Source organism: Tursiops truncatus, chromosome 2 (assembly GCF_011762595.2).
Source record: "Tursiops truncatus isolate mTurTru1 chromosome 2, mTurTru1.mat.Y, whole genome shotgun sequence".
NCBI lineage: Eukaryota > Metazoa > Chordata > Mammalia > Artiodactyla > Delphinidae > Tursiops > Tursiops truncatus.
In genome coordinates, this window is record NC_047035.1 from 170,720,158 (window position 1) to 170,743,147 (window position 22,990).

At 39.7% G+C, this 22,990-nt stretch overlaps 2 protein-coding genes across 3 annotated transcripts in view; one reads left to right on the top strand and one right to left on the bottom strand.

Annotated features, from left to right (window-relative positions):
• The window catches only part of RSU1 (Ras suppressor protein 1), a 363,740-nt gene that overhangs the window by 48,341 nt on the left and 292,409 nt on the right, over positions 1-22,990 (bottom strand). The window lies entirely within an intron of this gene.
• PTER (phosphotriesterase related) overlaps positions 8,168-22,990 on the top strand; it is a 30,816-nt gene continuing 15,993 nt past the window's right edge. The window contains 4 exon segments of the mRNA XM_019933505.3: positions 8,168-9,928; positions 9,931-10,023; positions 11,492-11,737; positions 11,739-11,758. Coding sequence (XP_019789064.1) covers positions 9,590-9,928; positions 9,931-10,023; positions 11,492-11,737; positions 11,739-11,758 — 698 coding nt within the window. The 5' untranslated portion in view covers positions 8,168-9,589.

The window sequence follows — 22,990 nt, forward strand, 5'->3', positions numbered from 1 at the left end:
TTTTTTACAGGTATCTAAATATTTCCTGAAGACAGATCCCCAGCAGCACTATAACATTTAAAAACTCTAGCTACATATTGCTAAACTGCTTTTCAGAAAAGTTGGGCAAGTTGGCACTTTGCTAGGGTTACGTATAGGAGAGCCATATGTCACCATGTTCACTATGCTATTACTCATCTCTCACAAGCCAGACAGTGAATGAGCCATCTGTGTTTTAACCATCTCCCAACTCATACTTTCTACTGGATTCCCAAAAATGTGCCCACTTCTGCTAACTTTTAGGACTCAGTTGCCATTTAGAATGGAAAGCTTTTTTTTTTTTTTAATGTGAAGCTAGATTTCTATCTATGACAAATTCCAAATGGTTAGCTGTGTTTCAAGTGTAAGTTAAGTTCCTTAAATGTGGTATACATTTTAAGTACTTTTATTATTAAGCATTGTTCACACAAAATTGAAACCAAGCTCCCCTCTCTGCCACCGTGTTTTAGAGCTTACCCGGCGGCAGCAATTCCAAATAAGTATCTTATTTGATATTTGGACAGTTTTCCATTATGTTGTATCCATTGGCAATTATTTTATTTTTTTTTTTCGGTACGGGGGCCTCTCACTGTTGTGGCCTCTCCCGTTGCGGAGCACAGGCTCCGGACGCGCAGGCTCAGCGGCCATGGCTCACGGGCCCAGCCGCTCCGCGGCATGTGGGATCTTCCCGGACCGGGGCACGAACCCGCGTCCCCTGCATCGGCAGGCGGACTCTCAACCACTGCGCCACCAGGGGAGCCCCGGCAATTATTTTTAAAAAATACATCATGCTTGAGGTTTAGTCTGTTGGCTGGAGAATTTTATATGTGTAGCCACCTCTGTCTTCATTTCTCACTAAGAAGGCACAATTTAAACTAGACTGTCACATTTGTTTGTATATAAAAGAAAAAGTAACTATTTGTGGGATAATCCATTGGGATTTGGAGTACAGTTGTACATATCATGTGCCCTTTCTACTTGCAAACTTCAACAAAAAGGGGGGGATTTTAATCTTATTGGAATGATAGAGTTATAGTAAATTTTCCTTTATTCATTTTAGGATGAAACTTTTTGCTGTTTCACTCATTAGGGCATAAACAGATGACTCTATTTAGTTCAGTCCAGATTCACAGGTGCAAACCAAATGCTAGATACTATGTAAGTATAGGGAAGAAAAGAGAGATTTCCCCATTTCCCCTCCTACACACACACACACACACACACACACACACACACACACACACACACAGAGCACCTAGTCAAATGGAGACAAATCCCTTAATAGATCAATTCAGTACAATGTGACATTTGCTGGGATATACTTTTAAATTTCACTCTATGATATACTCACTATGAGTGCCCGTCCCCACCATTAAGAGGTTTAGATAAACCAAATCTATGCACTAATGAACTGACCATTCAAAAACTAGTTCCCGTTTTAGCATTCCTGTTTCCTTAATCCTAATTTCTGTTCCTGCCTAGCATCTGAGTATCTTTTTCTTCAACTCTGCTGACTGCTGTAAATAGTCATCAGTATCAAGGGATATGATGCAAATAGACTGCAAAGTAAAACTGAAAATTAAAAAAAAAAAAGATGCAGTTTGTCATGATTTGAGAAAAGTGATATTGGAGAAATGCTATAATGTATACAAACCCAAAATAAGGATGTGACAGAATTAGACCTTTAACAACCCAAGAGGAGAAATTAACATGGATTAGTGCTTCAAAAGAGAATACGCAGCATAAAACTGGTTAATAGGGGACCTGGGTAAAAAAAAAAATGATAAAGTCTTCAGAAATATTTTGGCAAAAATAACCTTTTTCATAACTGGGGTGTGAAAGTCAAGTAAAGGATGTCATATCACCTAATTTCATCAGAAAAATTATACATTCAGTTAATTTTTTAAAATCCAACATTCAATTAATTTTTTGTTCCAACAGTTACGGCACACTGATAATTATGACTTATTTTACAATATTTTATTTTTCTAATTTGAAATTTTAATCAAGTCCTTTAAATATGACTTACTATTCAGCTTTGGTCTCTGTACAGTTTGATTACCCGCTGCTGTGTAGCAAACCATCCCCCAAACCACAGGTTTCACGTAACAGCCATTTAATTATCTCCCATAATCATAATCCTGTGGGTTGGCCAGACTCTGCTAGGTTAGCTGTAGCTAGGCCTGCAGTCATGTGGGATCTTGGCTGGGTTCAGATGTTCAAGATGACTTACTTGTCTGGTACCTTCCCAGGGACGGCCACAAGGCTGAGCTCAGTGGGGTGACTCGGGACCCTCTCCCACTATCCATGTAGTCCTAGGGTCCCTCCTTCTCCACATGAGAGGGTAGCCAGACTTCTTACATTGCAGCTCAAGGTTCCCCAAAACACAAAAGCAGAAGCTACTTCCAAAACTTTGGTTCCCCAACTGACATAGCATCACTACTGGTTAAAGCCAGTCACAGGCTAGCTCAGCCTGGAAAGAGGCTGCTGCCCCAGGACAGGAATATTGGAAAGCACAGTTCACTGAAAGCCAGCTATGGAAAGCAGCTAATACACTGTTGGAAGTCCCTTCATTTAAAAAGGCCTTTCCAGTACCAGTTCTCTGTGGATAATGAAGGCCTCCTGTAGCTGTAGTCACTTCAGTGGGTCATTTCCAAAAGTCCAGTGAGTTGCGATGTCAATTGAAACAGTCAATCTGCTTCTAAAAACCATGGGCCTCAAGTGAAGGAATTCCTTTCTAAGCAAATTAGAGCCTCAGTTTGATTCATCAACTGCAACCCCTTATTGTTAGTTTTTTTTAGAGAACAAGTTTAGGTTCATCTGCCTAAGGATACTCAGCAAATATTTGGAAAAGAATTCAAAGTTTGGCAAATAATAATAATTCAGGACATGTGTCTGGGGCTTTGTAATTTAGGTAGCGCTTTCAGGTACTATCTTATTTGCTTTTCGTTTCCAATCTAAAGCAGTAGGTCAGGCAGATCTACTGCAGTTTTCAAGTGAGAAAATCAACTCAACTCACTGTAAGCTTTAAAATTTTCCACAATTACACAGGTAGGAAACATTGGAGCCAGAACTTCAAGTTCAGGGTTCTTTCAAACCATCCGTCCCTCCTAGCCTCTTGGAGAGTTCTCTTTTAAGCTTAGAAGTAGCTGAAAGTGAAATTCATTCATTCATTCTCTCTTTCTCTGTCTCTCTCTCCATGTATGTAAGTATTCACATGTATATAATATGTACATTTTTTTTTTTTTTTTGGCTGCGTGGTTTGCAGGATCTTACTTCCCTGACCAGGGAGTGAACCCGGGCCCACGGCAGTGAAAGCAGCAAGTCCTAACCTCTGGACCAGCAGGGAACTCCCTAAAATATACATTTTAAAAAACATTCTTAAAGTACAGCCTTTATTCATAGTTAATAAGTGAAATTGATATTTAATGGATGAAATTCATTCTCTCTTATTATATGTATGTATGCATATCTATATAAAATACACATTTTAAAAACTGTTCTTAAAGTACAACCTTCATTGATAATGATTTCTAGAAAGTCAATAATATCCATTTCAAGTTAAAGGCTATCACAGAAGCATGGATGTCATTCAGAAGTCATCTGGTCAACCCCTTCATTTCACAGATGGGAAAATAGCCTCAGAGTGTTAAGTTATTTGCCCAAAGTCACACAGCTGTTTAGAGGAAAAGCCAAGAGCTTTGACTCTGACCGGACCATTCTTCCAACTAAACCAGGCCACCTCAAGAATAGCCTCCCAAATGAATCTGTGTGAGGAATATAGATATTTTGTGGACAAGACATTAATTTGATTTGCCAAGAATTAAAATTAGCACAAAATTTAAGATCCTTAATGACTAAATACAGTTAAGGACCAGCTGTGCAATTTGCTCAAAATATTGTTGTTTCCAGGAGACAACCTATTGCTAGGAATCCATGGAAGAAAAAAAAACCCAAAAAAAACGCCCTCTATAATAAGCTGAGAACTAACTTCACCTCAGAGAGTTCTTTACGAAGAAAAAGAAGTTTTAATTATTGTATCCAGTAACTTGGTGTATGTTTCTCTTCCAGGACTGCATGTTAGCAAAATCAAAAAGTCTCATCAAACATCCTCAAAGCACTGAGTATGGAACCTTCTTCTGAGAATAAGAAGGGCTAAGATGAGCTAAGATCTTAGCTTTTCAAATGAAGAAAAACACGAAGGTCCGTTCAGTTCTGCAGACAGCAGCATTTTGCCAACATTGCACAACGATTACTTATGTTACTATGGTAAGTAGTAAGCAATATTGTATTTTGACCTCCATAGAAAGAAATGTTGTTTTTTCCCCCTCTCTTTTTCCCCTACACCCACATCCTTCCTCTCTTTCTTTTATTGAGGAGAAAATATTTACCGTTTGTTGACTGAACAGGTAATGGATTCAAGAAGCCAGCAGTACAATTTACCAAAGTTACAGTGTGTATGACTTGAAGGGTTGACTAGTTAGCACATGGCTGACTAAATTAAAGAGTCAACGAAGCCACAAGCTCCATCCCTTCAGTGAAGAGCCCGGTGTAATTTCAGAGTTTAATAAACACTTGAATGACTTGACCGAGCGGTTTAGATGAACCGTTCTCATCAAGGAGCACAGGATGGGGAAGCGCCGAGCTGAGCCAGAGGAGGGGGGGCATCTTCCCCAAGCACACCTGCCTGTGACCGCATTTTTCTAGGAATGTCACTTCCTGTGTACATCTCTGCCACCATCTTCATATTTGTTGTCTGAGATTTGGAAATATCCCGAGTTTGTCTCTCTTACTTCCTTAGTCAAATAGCAAACAAAAAAAAACAAAAAAACTTGGGGATGAAACCCGCCATTTTCCTCTGAATTCCAGATACAAGTTGCTCATTTGTATCTCTGAGTAGTTTTGTCTTATTTATGTCACAGTTTGAAGAGCTTGCTGGGTCCCCATATTGTTCTGTGTACTGAGGTGGCTGGATTTCTTTCTCTTTATTCAGACATGGCTATTGATCTCTGGACAGTGTTTAATATGAAAAGTTATAAATCTCCACACAGGAGAACCACTTAGCCAGAAATATTTGGGCAAGTGGACATGTGGGGACGTGTGTGAGGAGAAATTCCTTGTGTGACTGTTGTTCGGCCACCGGATGGACGCTGTTGGAGAGAAGGCATGTCAAAGGCTTAGAACCTGCACATGACGGAAGTAGTCAAACCAGCTTCCAAAGGTATTATGCGGTGTTTAAAATATTTTAGTCACAAATCGAATGTCAGCTTTAAGTGCAGCGTTTATGGAGTACTGGCTGCTCCCTATGATGTAACCCATAAAAAAATACAAGTGCCCACACATTTCCATGAGACAGCACTTTTCTCTAAGGAGCCCATTTATTTGGGGGATACTACTTTTATAGCACCAGCAAGGCCAGTGAGAAACTTCCATCTGTTGTACTTCTTTCTGCTTCTGCTGTCTCACCATCTCCACTGGCGTCAAGCTCAGACTAAGCCACCACTGGATTTTGTCCAGATTCTAGCAACACCCCGCTGGTCTCTGCAGGCACACCGGCCCCGCTTCTGTCCATTCTCCGCACAGTTGCCAGGTTATTCGGATCATATCTTCTCCTGCATAAAACTCTGAAATGCTTTCCCATTTTTTTAATCCGTCAGGGTTTGATTAGGGAAAGGAAACAACTATAAGTGAAATGGACCAAGGGATTTATTACAGAGCTTAGAACTGACACAGTTGTTGAACAAGTGAACTGAAAATCAGCTCATCCAACATCAACTTGCCAATTTCACCATTGCTTCTAAAATTATAAATTGTGTATCTCCAATCTGGTCTAGGACCTGGTACAGCGGATGTAGGGGCAGGAAGAGGGCTTATGTCTGTGAAATTGGACAGTATATTGCTGTTAAAGAAATTCCACACATTCATATGTTAAATATTCAGAGGTTCAGAAGTCCTACTCTCTGAAATATGAGATATAATTGAAATGGATCTCCACCCTAGGTAGACAGAAAAAACTCTTAAGAGTAATGGCTAGGGTGAAATAGCTGTGGCACAATTTCAGTGAAATGAAACTAAAATTGCTCCCAAACTACCTACTCACCACCCAACTCCAGTAATTTAGCCAATTTGCTAAACTTTTTTTTTTTTTTTTTTGCGGTATGCGGGCCTCTCACTGTTGTGGCCTCTCCCGTCGCGGAGCACAGGCTCCTGACGCGCAGGCCCAGCGGCCATGGCTCACGGGCCCAGCCGCTCTGCAGCATGTGGGATCCTCCCGGACCGGGGCATGAACCCGCGTCCCCTGCATCAGCAGGCGGACTCTCAACCACTGCGCCACCAGGGAAGCCCTGCTATACATTTTATAAAAGTTCATTTATGCATATGTTTTCCAAAAAGACCAATCCTGCATATTGTCTCTGGTTGCCAGCTCAGTGGTATAGTAGTGCTGTTCTCTGATTCTGTTCCTCTTCTTTTTTCTTTAAATTTCTATGTTTTTTTTTTTTTTAATTCCATACCCATTGGAATTGGAAGAGTTGTTTCCTCTGGTCAGGCTGTCATAGTAATTGAAGATTGTCCTCAGTCTCTCTGACTGCTCAGATTTCATACCTGAAGTACAACAAAGCTTGTGGCCGATGTGTTCATGGCTCTGGCTAACCCTTTTCCCGCTACCTTCTGTGCAGGTGTATACAGTGTGGCAGCTTGCCACAGATGCTCTGTAAAATGCCTGCAGCCTCCTTTTTGCATGGGGTGGGGGGTCACTCCTGTTTGCACAGTTGTGCACTGCAGCTTTCACTGCCCACTTACCGTTTGTATTCTGTGCACTCTCTCTACAGAGGAGGGCCATTAACAGCCCCTTGCCTGCTGACTGAGAAGAGAACAAGTTCCAGGGTGAATATAGACCCAAAAGGGCTCCCTCACTGCAGAGGAACTAGGAGATCTACCTGCATATTTTAATCCACTAAAAGATACATTCTAGCATACAGTGGTGTTGGCTATAGTTCTTTAATCTTTTATCTTTTAAGTGTGGGTTACATTGTATGTGATCACAGAAAGCACCAACTAGCTGTGCCTGAGAGTGTTAGAGGAATTTCCCAGAGGAGATGACATTTCCTAGGTGATGTTTTTTTCACGAAGACTCGCAGCTTGTGAGTTTGAAACTTACCAACATTGCTCTTTCAAATCTATATCAATTAAATATGCAGTGTGGTGCTTTTCTAGTAAAAGTGATAGTGTTTCGTCAGTTTATCCAAGTTTCTGGCCCCTGGCAATTCTCTAGGAACACATCGGTGAGGCCATCAGCCAGAAGGAGGGAAAGAACAAATGAACCCATATGGGATATTGAGTCTATTATTAACGGTACTTTGATTTCAGAACTAGCTACAGTAACAAGGAATAAGGCATCGAACAGTGAGTCCCTAGACATCATCAGTGGAAAATATTGCTGTCTGTAGTGACTGGTAGCTACAGATTGATTCTCTAAATAGATACGATCTTCTTCTGCTGTGCCCGCCACGTGAAGTATTTAGCTTTTGGAAGCCTGGCTTGCAGACGAGCACTCTCAAACAAAAATTAATGGCAATGCTAGCCACAAGTCCTAAAGTTCTCTGCCAAACAGTCTAAATCAATCATGCATGCATTGCACGCTAGTGTATATCAAACACCTGAATTCCAGATAATTGTAGTGGCTTGATGTAAATTGGCCCCATAACTCAGTATTCCTCTTTCTCCACCCTTGATTTATTTTCACCTTGTCTTATGTATGCGCTACACCCATTACAAACTTGTGCTATACCCATTGCTTCTCTAGTCAACCACTTCCTCTAGAAAGAAATAACCCAGGACGTATATAATAGTTTCCAGAAGGAGCATAACAAAGCTACTATTTTCTTGAAGGTGTGTGCTGGGTACCAGACACTTTTACAGGTCTTTTTACCTGTGCTATGTAATTTAATTCCCATGGCAGCCTATGAAATGTGCATTGTTGTTCTAATTTACAGATGGAAAAACTGATTCTCAGAAAGTCACAGAAGGCCATCAGAGGGATGTGCCTCCCCCATCAAAGGGGGAAAATGGTCACAGAATGTCTTTTAAAGGAACAACGTGAAAGAACAAATATTTAATGAAATATCTAAAAGAGGTAACTTCATAGGGACGGAAAGTAAATTGGTAGTTACCAGAGCCTTGGGGAAAGAGAGAATGGAGAATCATTGCTTAATGTTTACAGAGTTTCTGTCTGGAGTGATGAAAAAAGTTTTGGAAACAGATACTGGTGATGGTTGCATAACATTGTGAACGTAATTAATGCCACTGAATCGTACATTTAAAAATTGTTAAAATGGCAAATTGTACGCTATATATTGTATGCTATATATTGCTATATATTGTATGCTATATATAGCTTACCACAATTAAAAAGAGGGGAGAGGAGGAAAAAAGAAAAAGGAACAATGTGAGAGCTTCGAAGGACACTGTTTTACTCAGTTCCCAGCAGACCGTTTTCCACCGTCCGTCTGGGTGTGTCTGGTTGGTGCTCCAGGGGGACACTGTCTCTGGCCGTGGTTTTGCCCCTGACTATGTACCTTCACCACTTTCAGGATCGTCTTTTTTCTTCCCAAGCCAAATCCCTTCGTTTAGGAAATGAAAAGCACTGGAATCGGGTCCTTGCTGTCACTGATAGAAACTTGGTACACACTTACCTTGTGTCACAAATGAAAGTAAACAGGATAAACAGAGAGGTATCTGCTCTTTTTAGAGACAACAGACTTCAGTTTCAGTAACTCAGAGTCGCTCATTACGCCTAAGAATTTTTGCTTTTCAGTATTTTTGAAGTGTATTTCTGAGGTGCCCCCTAGGCAAAATAAAACATCTAGAATGGAGAGTTTGTTTTTCTTTTTCATTATTCAACCTAGATGTAGTCCCTCCAGCTGTTTTGGGGGGAATACTCTGTGAAATCGTCGTAGTCAGAGATTTTGTCGTATTTCTCTTTATCTATCCAATTTCTACATGGCGGACCTTCAAGAGAAATTGGTTCACGTGGATAGTGAATGAGTCATGGAATGATCAGTAGCTTCAGTAAATTTAATTTAGCCGAAAAATGACAAATGAAACAGTTCTGATACGTGGCTGCTTTTGAGACAAGTTATTGATTATGAAGTTTTGTTTTTTTTTAAACGGAGATTATTTTTGAATTATCCAAGGCAGCATAGCTATGACTAATGAGGTAAAATGAAGCAAAAGAAAAATGTGAACTGAATACCAAGAGATACTTCCAGTAGATTGGGATTAAATTAGGCAGAGGAGTCCCAGTGGAAGCGGTTGGGGGACATTTAACGCCACGCATGTCACTTAGAGCCGCAGTGAACTTAAGCAATTTACAAGCAGCAGACTCTGACTTTGGCAGGATGATAAGTGAGATCGTATCTCTAGTCTCATTGATTCTCTCTCTTATACCGGTATACGTTCACAGCTTCACATCCCCTATGGACAGAATTTATGTGTGTGTTAAATTTTCTGATTACGGTTTTCTTTTTTCCGGAAAACACTCTTTTTAGAGCATCTCCTGGTCCCATCAGAAATGTTTTCCTTAAGTGGGAAAGTCCAAACTGTTCTGAGCCTTGTGGGGCCAAGCAAACTGGGCTGCACCCTGACCCACGAACACTTGACAATGACTTTTGACTGCTCTTACTACCCACCTCCTCTGTGCCGTGAAGTGATCTCCAATGAACCTATTACAATGAAAAATTTATTTTGGATCCAGAAAAACCCTTATTCCCATAGAGAGAATCTGCAGTTGAATCAGGAGACGGAAGGCATCAAGGAAGAACTGTTGGATTTTAAAGCCCAAGGTGGAGGAGCTTTGGTGGAAAACACAGCCACTGGGATCAGCTGAGATGTGCAGACCTTGAAGCGGATTTTGCAGAAGAGACTGGCGTCCACATCACATCCGGAACTGGGTTTTATGTGGATGTAACTCGCTCTTCAGAGACCAGAGCCATGTCAGTGGAGCAGGTCAAAAGCCCTAATTTCTTGGGCAATACTTGCGTGTAAATTCAGAATCATCAGAACTTCAGACCGTGGGTTATCCCCACGTGTCATCTACATTTGGAAATGTCACTGGCTCAGAGGCACGCTGTAGAAGTTTGCTAGCTAGCAAAGGCATCTGTCAATGGGACCTAAATTAGGAACATTTCACTTCATAAAGAACAAGCATCCAGGAAGGAGATCTTAATGCACTGGTCACCGGAAGACCCAACGGGGTAATACTTAGATTCATGTATATCATGGTGCACGGTAGCGGTGGCACAGTCTGTGTGTAAACCTCAGTGTTCCATTAGAAGCTTCAGTTATGCAACCTCAATTTTCTTTCTGGATTTTATAATAACCAGCAATAAAAATTCACTGTCGGGTGAAACCTGGCAGGCAGAGACTTGGCACAGTTGCGAATATGTTTCCTTCTCCTTTTACAAACCAGGAGGGGTAGAAGAAAATCTATTTTCCTGTTTTTGTCATAATAGGATCTTAAGCAAGAATGGGCAGAAGGAAAAGTAAATCTTTCAGGGGCAAAAAGAAAGGATAAGCCATGAAGCCGTTTTGTATGTGTGTGTGCTCTCCTTCTCTATATACGTAGAATATACATTTAGATGTGTGTTTACACATATATGTATATATTTATATGTATCTTCCATTGCCTGTTTCATAGGCATAGAAAGTCAGCTGCAGTCTTTGCAAAGAGTCAGTTAATCTTTAAAATACTTAATATTTCAAAATTTTATCTGCATTTTTTTTCCTCAGGCCTTTCCCTTTTACACATTTATATGATTTGAAGACTATCCTGATATCAGGGATTACACATTCTTCTAACCACTCAATATAAGTATTATTGTGTGTGCTGTGAATTTGCTTTGCTGTATAGGATAAAGGACAGAATGAATAAGAGAAAATTAAAGAATTACTTGCTACAGTTGACATAGATTCAGAGGCAGTCTTTTTACATTCTGGGTGCCCCTTAGGTTAAAATACAGATTTTTATCTCAATGAACGAATGTACAATGAATGTACTTCTCATTAAGTCACTTTTTCCCCTGCAGCCTCCTAAAGCCATGAATTTCTTGGTAAATAATCACAGTAAGTTTTATGGACTCGTTGATTTAGAGTAACTTGTTTTTCTGATTTAAAAAATTTTTTTATTTTATATTGGAGTAGAGTTGATTAACAATATTGTGTTCGTTTCAGGTGTACAGCAAAGTGATTCAGTTATACATATACATTTATCGATTCTTTTTCAAATTCTTTTACGGTAACTTGCTGAATTTGAGATTTGGTCAGTAAAATGCCTTTCTCATTGACCAATACTAACTGAATGAATGTTGGATACATTTTTAAAAGGATGAGTGACTGAATGACTAAATTCATTCACGTGCTGTGGTGACTCTATGTTGATAAAATCCAATCTATCAATTTTCATTCTCTTCCTTAGCTTACTGATGTCCTTGTTAATGAAATTCTCCATGGAGCTGATGGAACCAGTATCAAGTGTGGCGTTATTGGGGAAACTGGTTGCTCCTGGCCTCTGACTGAGAGTGAAAGAAAGGTTCTACAGGCAACAGCTCACGCTCAGGCTCAGCTTGGCTGTCCTGTTATTATTCACCCGGGAAGGAATCGAAGTGCACCATTTCAGATTATCCGAGTGCTGCAAGAGGCTGGAGCAGACACCTCCAAAACAAGTTATGTCACACCTTGATAGGTAAGCAGACCATCTACCAATTAGTGCAAACCATCGCAAGATTCATGAATGATCAAATAAATAAAATCATCAGATCAATAGAGCACTAGAAAAAAACTACGAACTACTTGGAAGATAGTATTTATAAAGTTTTACCATAGACGTTAATAAAAATCACCAATGCCATTTTTGTGTCCCTACCCCGTGTCAGTATCCTAGGTATTTTGCACAAGGCATTTCTTTTAATTTACTTAATCCTTCATAATGCTTCACAGTTGGTGTCCCCACTTTGTCTCAGGGTATGATGTCACAGTTGGTGCTAATTCCACGTGCTCAGTGTTTGCCAGTAGTTAAGAGTGATACATTTATCTGCAAATATAAAGGGAAGGGGAATTGAATGGCTTTCACCCTGAGAATAAACACACACATAGAAGTGTTGAGGTGTGTGTTGTGACTGGTGGTTTGAATCATCTTAATTTTGGAAAATGCACGGCAAAAAAAATAATAGTAATATGTATATTATTTGTTTGGCGGTATTATATCTTAGTTTCCTATGGCTTCTGTAACAAATTATAAGAAACTGGGAGGCCTCAAACAATAGAAATGTACTCTCTGACAGCTCTGGAGGCCAGAAGTCTGGAATCAAGGTGTTGGCAGGGCTGCGCTTCCTCCAGGGATCTACAGGAGGAGGGTCCCTTGCCTCTTCTAGTGTCTGGTTGTTCCAGGTTTTCCTGGGCTTGTAGCCTAACTTCAATCTCTGCTGTCTTCACATGGCCGCCTTCTGCTCGTCTGTGTCTCCTCTTTTGCTTCTTATGAGGACCCTTGTCATTAGATTTAGTGCCCACCCAGATCATCCGGAATGATCTCATCTCAAGATCCTTAACGCAATTATGTCTGCAAAGACCCTTTTTCCAAATAGGGTCACTTTCAGAGATTCAGAGTGCTGAAACATGGACATGTCTTTCTGAGGTCCACCACTCAAGCCCCTCATATTGTATTAGACCCGTAGGGCTCAGCAAAATAACTGACTATATAAATAGACGTTGGCTGCAGTTATTTGTATGAAGAAGCCTAACAATGCTGCAGAGGCTAGACATCGGCCTTTACGTTGAATTGATGAAAGAATTAACACAGTACCGATGAGACTGATAATACGTTACAATGAATTCTATCTTGCAAAGTGGAATACAGCCATGTTAGCAGACTGATCAATCCTGATCATCAGACCCGACAGTCTGTTATTTAATAAACGAATGCTCCTACAGAACGTATTGGTAAAATGCTTCATCTTAATAAAAATACTGTAAAATCCTGTGCGGAAAAAAAATAAAACATATTATAATTGTGGCAGAACAGAGAAGCCAGTGTTAACGGGGAACCTGAGGGACCTCAAGGTAAAGGCAGTTGTCCTGGCAGCTGGGCTGCTGTTGAGATCAATACTTGGCTATCTTCAGGAATCTTCTGGTTGTACTGATAAAACAGAGGGATGTTCCTGGATACTGGTCACAGAGGTAGTGCATCGCAGTGGGAAGAATAGAATCTTTGGACCCAGAGACATGTGCTTTTAAATCCTGCCTCTACCATTTGCTATGCAATCTTGGGTAGCTTCATTTGAATTTAAAATAATGTATTTGATAATATACTTTTGTATGATATGGAATATATGTAGCACCTTTAATCAATAAGGATGATGTTTGATTCTTTTTAAGCAGTGTGAAGTATATCAGGCATACAAAAGAGTATCGATAATATATATTTTAAAATTTTTTAACTATTTATTAAGCTCTTGAAAACATTACATTCTGCTGTTATTATATAAATCCTCTCTGTATGACCCTTAGACTACAGTTGTTAATCATGGTGTTCAAATATTCTATATTCCTACTGATTTTTTGACTGCTTGATCTATTGGTTACTATGAGAAGTATGTTAAAATCTCTCATGGTGGATTTTTAGTTTCTGATTGTACATATTTCAGTTTTTGCTTCATATATTTTGAAGCTATGTTATCACATGCATACAAATTATTACATCTTCCTGATGAATTGAAACTTATATCAACATATATGGAGCTGTTTTATCTTGCAATGTAAGTACTAGTGTTTTATTTTATTATTTTTATTTTTTAAATAAATTTATTCTATTTATTTTTGGCTGCGTTGGGTCTTCATTGCTGCACGTGAGCTTTCTCTAGTTGAGGTGAGCGGGGGCTACTCTTTGTTGAGGTGCGCGGGCTTCTCATTGCGGTGGCTTCTCTTCTTGCAGAGTGCGGACTCTAGGCACGTGGGCTTCAGTAGTTGTGGCACACAGGCTCAGTAGTTGTGGCTCACGGGCTCTAGAGCACAGGCTCAGTAGCTGTGGCACACAGGCTTAGTTGCTCTGCGGCATGTGGGATCTTCCCGGACCAGGGCTCAAACCCGTGTCCCCTGCATTGGCAGGTGCATTCTTAACCACTGCGCCAGCAGGGAAGCCCAGTACTAGTGTTTTAAAAGCTGTTTTATCTGATGTTAATGTGACTGTACCAGTCTTTTTGTGTTTGTCTTTATAATTTACATGTGTCTTGTATAAAAAGCATATGGCTGGGTTTGGAGTCTTACCCATTCTCTTTTTTTATATGCTAAATTCAGTTTATTTGCATTGACTATGTTTACTGATATGCTTATTTCATTTTTTTTGTCATAGTTATCGTTGAAGTTTCTTGATTTCTTTTTATTGTTTTTTTTTTTTTTTCCACCTCCATATTCTATTTATCCTCTTTACTTCTTTGGAAGGTATGTGTACGATTTATATCCTATTAGTAGTTATAGTAGAAAATTTAACACATCAAATTTAAACATTTTAAAATATAGTAAACAGGGCTTCCCTGATGGCGCAGTGGTTGGAAGTCCGCCTGCCGATGCAGGGGACAGGGGTTCGTGCCCCGGTCCAAGAAGATCCCTCATGCCGCGGAGCGGCTGGGCCCGTGAGCCATGGCCGCTGAGCCTGCGCGTCCAGGGCCTGTGCTCCGCAACGGGAGAGGCCACAACAGTGAGAGGCCCGTGTTACCGCAAAAGAAAAAAAAAAAAGTAAACAATTTTACCTTCCTTCCTTCCTAGTAATACAAGAACTTTAGAAACCTCAGTTACTCACCATCTAAGTCTTAGGCTATATTTTCCAGGATGTGGGGTCTACCTGATTTTTTTTTTTTTTTGGTCACACTGCACGGCTTGTGGGATCCTAGCTCCCCGACTGGGGACCGAACCCAGGCCCTTGGCAGTGAAAGCGTGGAGTCCTAACCACTGGACCACCAGGGAATTCCCTACTTGATTTTTTTAAATCCCAGTGATAAGAGATTATTTTATTATTAAAAAACATGGTTAATGTAGATTTAGATGAACTTTTTTGCTTTTTTTCTTGGTTTATCATTTCCTCTCACATCTCAGACCTTTATCCTTAAATTATTACTTATTTCCTGAGGTACATCATCTGAAGTTCCTTTACTGAGGGTCTGTTTTGGTAATAAATGCTTAGATTTCATGTGTCTGCAAATGCATTTATTCCTTCATTCATAAGAGATCATTTAATATAACAGATAATTTATAACAGTGAATTAGAATAGATAATTCTATTTAAAAGTTATTCTTTCTAAGCCCTTTCCATTTTTATCTGACATGTATTATTGCTGTTATATCAGCTGAAAGTAATTGTGCTTCCTTTGAAGTAACTTGTCTTTTTTTTTTCTGATGACTTGTAGCATCTTTTTCTCTGGTATTCTGTATCTTCCCTATGACCTATCTCAGTGTGAATTTCCTTTTTATTTTGTATGCTTGGAATTCCTCAGTAGGAGGGTATTTTTCATTGTTTCTGGAAAATCTCAGCCATTGTCTCTTCAAATATTGCTTCACCCATATTTCCAGATTATTTACATTGTAAACTATAAGTTGATATAGGTAGGATCTTAATACCTGCACTTCATACTTCCATCCGTTTGCATCTTTGAGCTGTAATTTCTTCAGTTCCATCTTCCTATTTACTCCTTCTCTCTCCAGTGGAATCAATCTGCTGCTTAGTCTATCAATTTGGTCTATAATATTAAGAACTATAGTTTTTATTTTTTCTTCTGTAAGTTCTATTTGGTTACTTTTCAAATCTCCTTGGTTAATTTTGATAATTTCTTTTTCCTTCAACATGCTTTCAGCTTCATCTTTAAAAAAAAAATTAAGCATACAATGTTAACCTTGCACTTAATAAATCTAATTCCCACTGTCTTTTTATTCTGAATGTATAGTTTGTTGGTTCTTCTGGCCCTCATTCATTATTTCCTTGTAAAATATTACTGTGATCGTAGATTCCTTGGGAATTATTACAAATCCTGGGTGGGAGGGTCTTTTCCTGGCCTTTTGTTTGTTTGCTATGTTTGTTTCTTATAGGCAGTCAGGGGGCATTACCAACCTGAGACTACTTTAAATTTTTAAAAATTAAAAGACAATTTTTACTGTGGTAAAATACACATAACGTAAAATTTACCATCTTCGCCATTTTGAAATGTCAAGTTTGGTTGTGTTCAGTACATTCACGTTGTTGGGCAACTGATATCTAGAACTCTCTTCATTTGCACAACTGAAACTCTATAGCCACTGAACATCAACTCCCCATCCCCCCACTCCTGGCCCACGGCAACCGCCATTCGATTGCCTGTCTCTACGAATGTGACGACAGGTACATCATACAAGTGCAATCATACCGTATTTATCTTTCTGTGACTGTTTAAGCATTTGAGGGTTTTAGAACCACACAGGTGCTATGAATTCTGGCCCCTAAACTCAGTCAGTGCAGGTTTGTGGTTAGAGATTCTCATGAAGACTTTTTTCCCAACTGCCTCCCCTCCACCAGAAGACAAGACTGAGGAAGACATATAATCTCCAAAGACTCCTTCTGTGGGCCAGATTTGCACTGAGTCCACCCACATGGGTGTTGTTCTGGGTGAGAGGAGTACTCCCTTCATGTGCTGGCAGAGGCTATGTCTCTGATTTATTTCTATTCAGCCCCAGTTCTTTCTCACTTCGTCTTTTAAAACCCCCCAGGCATCAAAAAAACAAACAACCCAATTACAAAATGGGCAGAAGGCCTGAACAGACATTTTTCCAAAGAAGACATACAGATGGTCATGAAAAGATGCTCAGTATCGTTAATCATCAGGAAAATGCAAATTAAAACCACAATGAGATCTCACCTCACACCTGTCAGAATGGCCACCATCAAAAAGAACACAAATAACAAATTCTGGTGAGGGTGTGGAGAAAAGGGATCCCTTGTGCGCTGTTGGCAGGAGTGTAAGTCGGTTCAGTCATGTGGAAAACAGTACGGAGGTTTCTCAAAAAACTAAAAATAGAACTAGTATATGACCCAGCAATTTCACTCCTAGATACATATCCAAAAAAGCCAAAAACACTGATTCAAAAAGATACATGCACCACAATGTTCACAGCAGCATCATTTACAATTGCTGAGATACGGAAGCAACCTAAGTGCCCATCAACAGGTAAATGGATAAAGAAGATGTGATGTCCAGACCTACTAGAGAATGGACTTGAGGACACAGGGAGGGGGAAGGGGAAGCCGGGACAAAGCGAGGGAGTGGCATGGACATATATACACTACCAAATGTAAAATAGATAGCTAGTGGGAAGCAGCTGCATAGTACAGGGAGATCAGCTCGGTGCTTTGTGACCACCTAGAGGGGTCGGATAGGGAGGGTGGGAGGGAGACGCAAGAGGGAGGAGATATGGGGACATATGTATATGTATAACTGATTCACTTTGTTATAAAGCAGAAAGTAACACACCATTGTAAAGCGATTATACTCCAATAAAGATGTAAAAAAAATTAAAAAATTAGAAAAAAGAAGTTGTGATGTCTGTAAACAATGGAATACTACTCAACTGTAAAAAAGAATGAAATTTTGCCATTTGCAACAACATGAATAGATTTGGAGGGTATTATGCTAATGAAATAGACAGAGAAAGACAAATACTGTATGATATCAGTTATATGTGGAACCTAAAACATACAGCAAACTAGTGAATATAACAAAAGAGGAAAGAGACTCACAGATACAGAGAACAAACTAGTGGTTACCAGTGAGGAGAGGGAGCGGGGAGGGGCAAGATAGCAGAAGGGGATTAAGAGGTACAAACTACTATGTATAAAATAAATAAACCACAAGGATATATTGTACGACACAGGGAATATAGTCAATATTTTATAATAACTAAAAATGGAATATAAGCTTTAAAAATTGTGAATCACTATGCTGTATACCAGAAACTTACATAATATTGTATACCAATTATACCTCAATAAAAAAAAAAAAACATGCAAACGGCTGCTCTAGGTCACCCCTTACTCCTTATTTTCTCTGCTCTCTCTTTTGTTTCTGCCCCCTGAACAAGTCCTTTACTTTCCTACCAGCTTAGCCAGGCATTTAAAAATATGATATTTTGTCCCCTTTCACTTTATTCATTATTTTACATGTACTACGTTGGCAAGGTATCCTGTGAACGTTTAGCCTGCCCTACTGCTTGAACTGGCTCATACTAATTCTTAAAGAAGAATCTTTCTAACTCTATTTGTTTATACTTAGACATGTAGGTAAGCGAGAAAATGAGGGCTGGCATTAATAGAACATAAACTTTCATTGAAAATTGTGAAATAAACGTTAACTTCTACAACAGTAGGACTTCCTTGTTCATAAAATCAAACTCTATGTGTGTGTGTGTGTGTGTATGTTTACTCCTTGCTCATAAAATCAAACAACATATATAGGTACATAAAATGTATATACACATATGTATATGTATTTTCTTTTAAACAATAAAGCTACAGTATCTGAGATTCGTTGGCTGCCATTTCAATGCCTCCTTTTGAAATGGCCCAGGATGGAATGGAGAGCTCGAACTGACATCAGACAAACTCAGAGCATCCTAGAAAATCCTGAGACCAATTCTAGGACAGCCAGCCACTCTGTCCTATATTATGGATTATTCAGGGGTCCAGGCCTGAAATACTATACCTAGAAGTATGAACATTTCAGAGGACAGGCAACTGGGGAAAATGGCCTTAGAAAAAGGAGTGCATTTGGAAAAACAAACCAAATAAAGTAACAGAAAAAAAAAATTCAGGGAGGCAGAGGCAGGCAACTTTAGCTTTTTGATGTGAGTGTTCACAGCAAGACAGTTGCCAGGCTGGCGTTTGACTAGGTCAGCCTTTCACAGACTCTCTGAGGTCTGCTGGGCTGCATACACAATCTGACCTGTACTGAAAGGGCAAGGACTTCAGCTTCTATAATGGGGACAAATCACAAAAGAACATGTATTTCATGCAACAAAATGCACATACAACACACAAAAAGAAGAGCATCCTGAAAACAAGGCCTCCCGGAAAACAACAGGAATTTTTAGGCTTGAAAGAGAAGGTTCTGAACCCACAGGCTGCTGTGACTGTGGGTAGCAAGGTAAGATGCTGGCTCTGTCCTGCAACTCTTTTTAGGACACTGGGCTTTCTAGCCGGACTGCCGCTCAGCCTTGACTACCTGTAAAACTGTTCATTCATCCCCCTAAAGGTAGGATTTCTGTCATTTGAGAATACAAAATATCTCCAGGTGTCCACAATCCATTGATGCAATTAAATTTTTTTAAAGTTTTTCTAATCTTTTTTTTTAATTTAATTATTTGGTTGCACCGGGTCTTAGTTGTGACAGGTGGGCTCCTTAGTTGCGCCTCCAGGGCTCCTTAGTTGCAGCACGCGGGCTCCTTAGTTGTGGCATGTGAACTCTCAGTTGCGGCGTGCATGTGGGGTCTGGTTTCCTGACCAGGGATTGAACCCAGGCCCCCTGCATTGGGAGCATGGAGTATTATCCACTGCGCCACCAGGGAAGTACCAACAATTAAATATTTTTAAAGATATATAAATCTTCACTAGCATTCATAATAAGGCATTTTACCTTAAAATACATGCACACACACATAAAACAACAACAACAAAACTGCTATGTGCCTATCCAAAAGAAGCAGTTGAGACCCTGAGAGGGAAGAGTTAGGAATGGCCAGCACCTTAGGACACCTCTGAACCACACTGTTGTCATGTGACCACTTGTGACCTGCTTCAGGTCATTTGCCTGGAGAGCACAGCCTGACAAGATAAATCTGCTTCTGTGTCTGGGCCCCTCCCCTAACCATCTGTTCTCTTTAAGAAATACAGGCCTGTGGAAGTGCCTGTGGACTGCGGTGGATGTAACCCTGGGGAACATTGTAGGGGGCTGCCCTTGACAGTTACAGCCGCCCAAAGTCAACATTTGTCGAAAAATAACACCAGCACTTATGTGTTCCCGTTTGGGCTTTTAATCCACAAAGGCTTTATGTGTTTTAATCACGTATTAAAACTTGACTACCTGTTAAAACTCTAGCCACATTTCCAGGTGGCATGTGATCACAGCACCGCCTCTGCCCCTGGTTTGATACAGGGTATATGGGATTGAAGAAGATAACCCATGGAGAGTCTTTTTGCCATCCGCCTCCAAGGAATTTTCTCTGCAATGTACTATAGAGTAGCTGTAGGTATTTTTATGACAGCAACATTCTGTCATCACCAAGGCAAGCTGGGTAGAGCAACATGGCTGGAAGGTATTTGGGGACTAACTATTCACTGATCAAACTCGGAGCCACTGGGACGGCCAAAGACAGGTGCTACGCCTCAATCTTTCTTCTACTTACCGATTTAACAAACCAAAGGGCTTTCATGGAAATCCAGGGCCTAGAGTTTGACTAGAGGCACAATGATAATTAAGTGCAGGAACAGAGCACATCTCTCTCTTTGAAAATTTCTCCCTGTGGAAGGGAGAGGAATTTGACCCAAGGGTTTCTGAAAGAGGAGAAGGCAGATTGCAGTGGATGGGCTCTTTACCCCTGATTATTCAGGCCAAATTCGTCCACCTCCTTAAAGGACACAATTTAGATACATTTGTTTTCATGCTCTTAATTAGATAAAGTGAGTGAGTGGAAAAATCACTTCATTTATTCATTCATTCAACAAATATTTGTTAAGTGCCTAATTACCATATACCTGACACTAGGATGTAGCAGGGGACAAGACCCGTTTTCTGCCTTCAGCATGCTTACTTCATTATAATAATGGTGACTTAACCTTAAGGGTGTCTTTGTAAAGGCACCAAAAAATAATCATCTGGTATCCTTTGAACTGTACAGTTTTAATTCCTGTGAATACTAGTGAATGAATGTGAAACCATCCAAAAACAATTCCAGGCAAAAGTCTGGCAAACTTAAAACTGACCAAAGTATTTTTATATATTTAAATAGCATGGAGGTAGTTTTTTTTAAAAAAAAGAACAATCGGCATGTTTTGCGCATGAAATGGTTCATAACACTTAGAATCCTCTGCATACGGTGCTGTATTTCTTAACAGTTTATTGGTAGGATCTTGGGTATGCATGCATTACGTGCAAAATGCACGGTGTGTGGTGAGAGGAATGAGTACGTCTTGTAGAGTATATACTTTGTACATGTTATATATAGTAAAGACAACTTACTTAGTCATATCAGTTCAGATCCAACTACGGAGTGAGAAATTAAAGACATTAATTCAGGCAACAAAGTAGGGGCCTGATAAGCACATGAGAATTGTTAAGAGAAAATATTTACTAGTAACAGTGCCCTTTTCTCATTTCCTAATATCCACTGACATTTCTTCTGTTACCCGTATGGCATGAGACAGGAAAATGTAAGAAAAACGAGATGTTTTTAAACATACAATCATGGCTACTGGCATAGAATTAGGTATGACTGTGGCTAAAGTTTACATAAAAGTCTACACTGCAACCCACAGAATGGGAGAAAATATTTGCAAATGAATCGACAGACAAGGGATTAATTTACAAAATATACAAACAGCTCATGATCAATATCAAAAAACCAACCCAATCAAATATCAAAAAAACCCAATCAAACAATGGGTGAAAGATCTAAACAGACATTTCTTCAAAGAAGACATACAGGTAGCCAAGAGGCACATGAAAAGATGCTCAACGTCACTAATTATTAGAGAAATGCAAATCAAAACTACAATGAGGTATCACCTCACAATGGTCAGAATGGCCATCATCAAAAAAGCTACAAACAACAAATGCTGGAGAGGGTGTGGAGAAAAGGGAACCCTCTTGCGCTGTTGGTGGGAATGGAAATTGATACAACCGTTATGCAGAACAGCATGGACGTTCCTTAAAAAACTAAAAATAGAGCTACCATATGATCCAGCAATCCCACTCCTGGGCATATATCCAGAGAAAATCATAATTCGAAAAGATACATGCACTCCAATGTTCAATGCAGCACTATTCATCATAGCCAGGACACAGAAGCAACCTAAATGCCCGTCGACAGACGAATGGATAAAGAAAATGTGGTACATATATACAATGGAATAGTACTCAGCCATAGAAAGAATGAAATAATGCCACTTGTCGCAACATGGATGGACCTAGAGACTGTCATACTGAGTGAAGTAAGTCAGACAGAGAAAGACAAACACCATATGATATCACTTATATGTGGAATCTAAAAAAATGGTACAAATGAACTTATTTACAAAACAGAAATAGAGTCACAGATGTGAAAAACAAACTTGTGGTTATGGGGGGAAGGGGGAGAGGGATAAATTGGGGTTGACATATACACACTACTGTATATAAAACAGATAACTAATAAGGACCTACTGTATAGCACAGGGAACTCTACTCAGTGCTCTATAATGACCTATATGGGAAAAGAATCTAAAAACGAGTGGATATATGTATATGTATAACTGATTCACTTTGCTGTACAGCAGAAACTAACACAACATTGTAAATCAATTATACTCCAATAAAAATTTTTTTTTAAAGTCTACATTGGTTTGTAGAGAGCACTCAGTGACAAAGAAACACAAACCTTGAACACATTTCTGTGTGATGTCGTGTGGTGACATTGGCCACAGCTATTCTTTCATGAATGCAGTGCCTATTCTATGTCTGCCTGGGACAATGGAGAAAGGGAGTGCTGGGGTCACAGTGTCTGATTCTATTTCTGACACCAGCACTTACTTGCTAAGTGACCGTCAGCAAGTCATTTAAGCCTCCAGGCTTTTGCTCATCTGTCAAAAGGCATTAAGAAAAATTATTTTTTAACCCTTAATGTGTTAGGCAAATGTCCCTGATTATCGTTT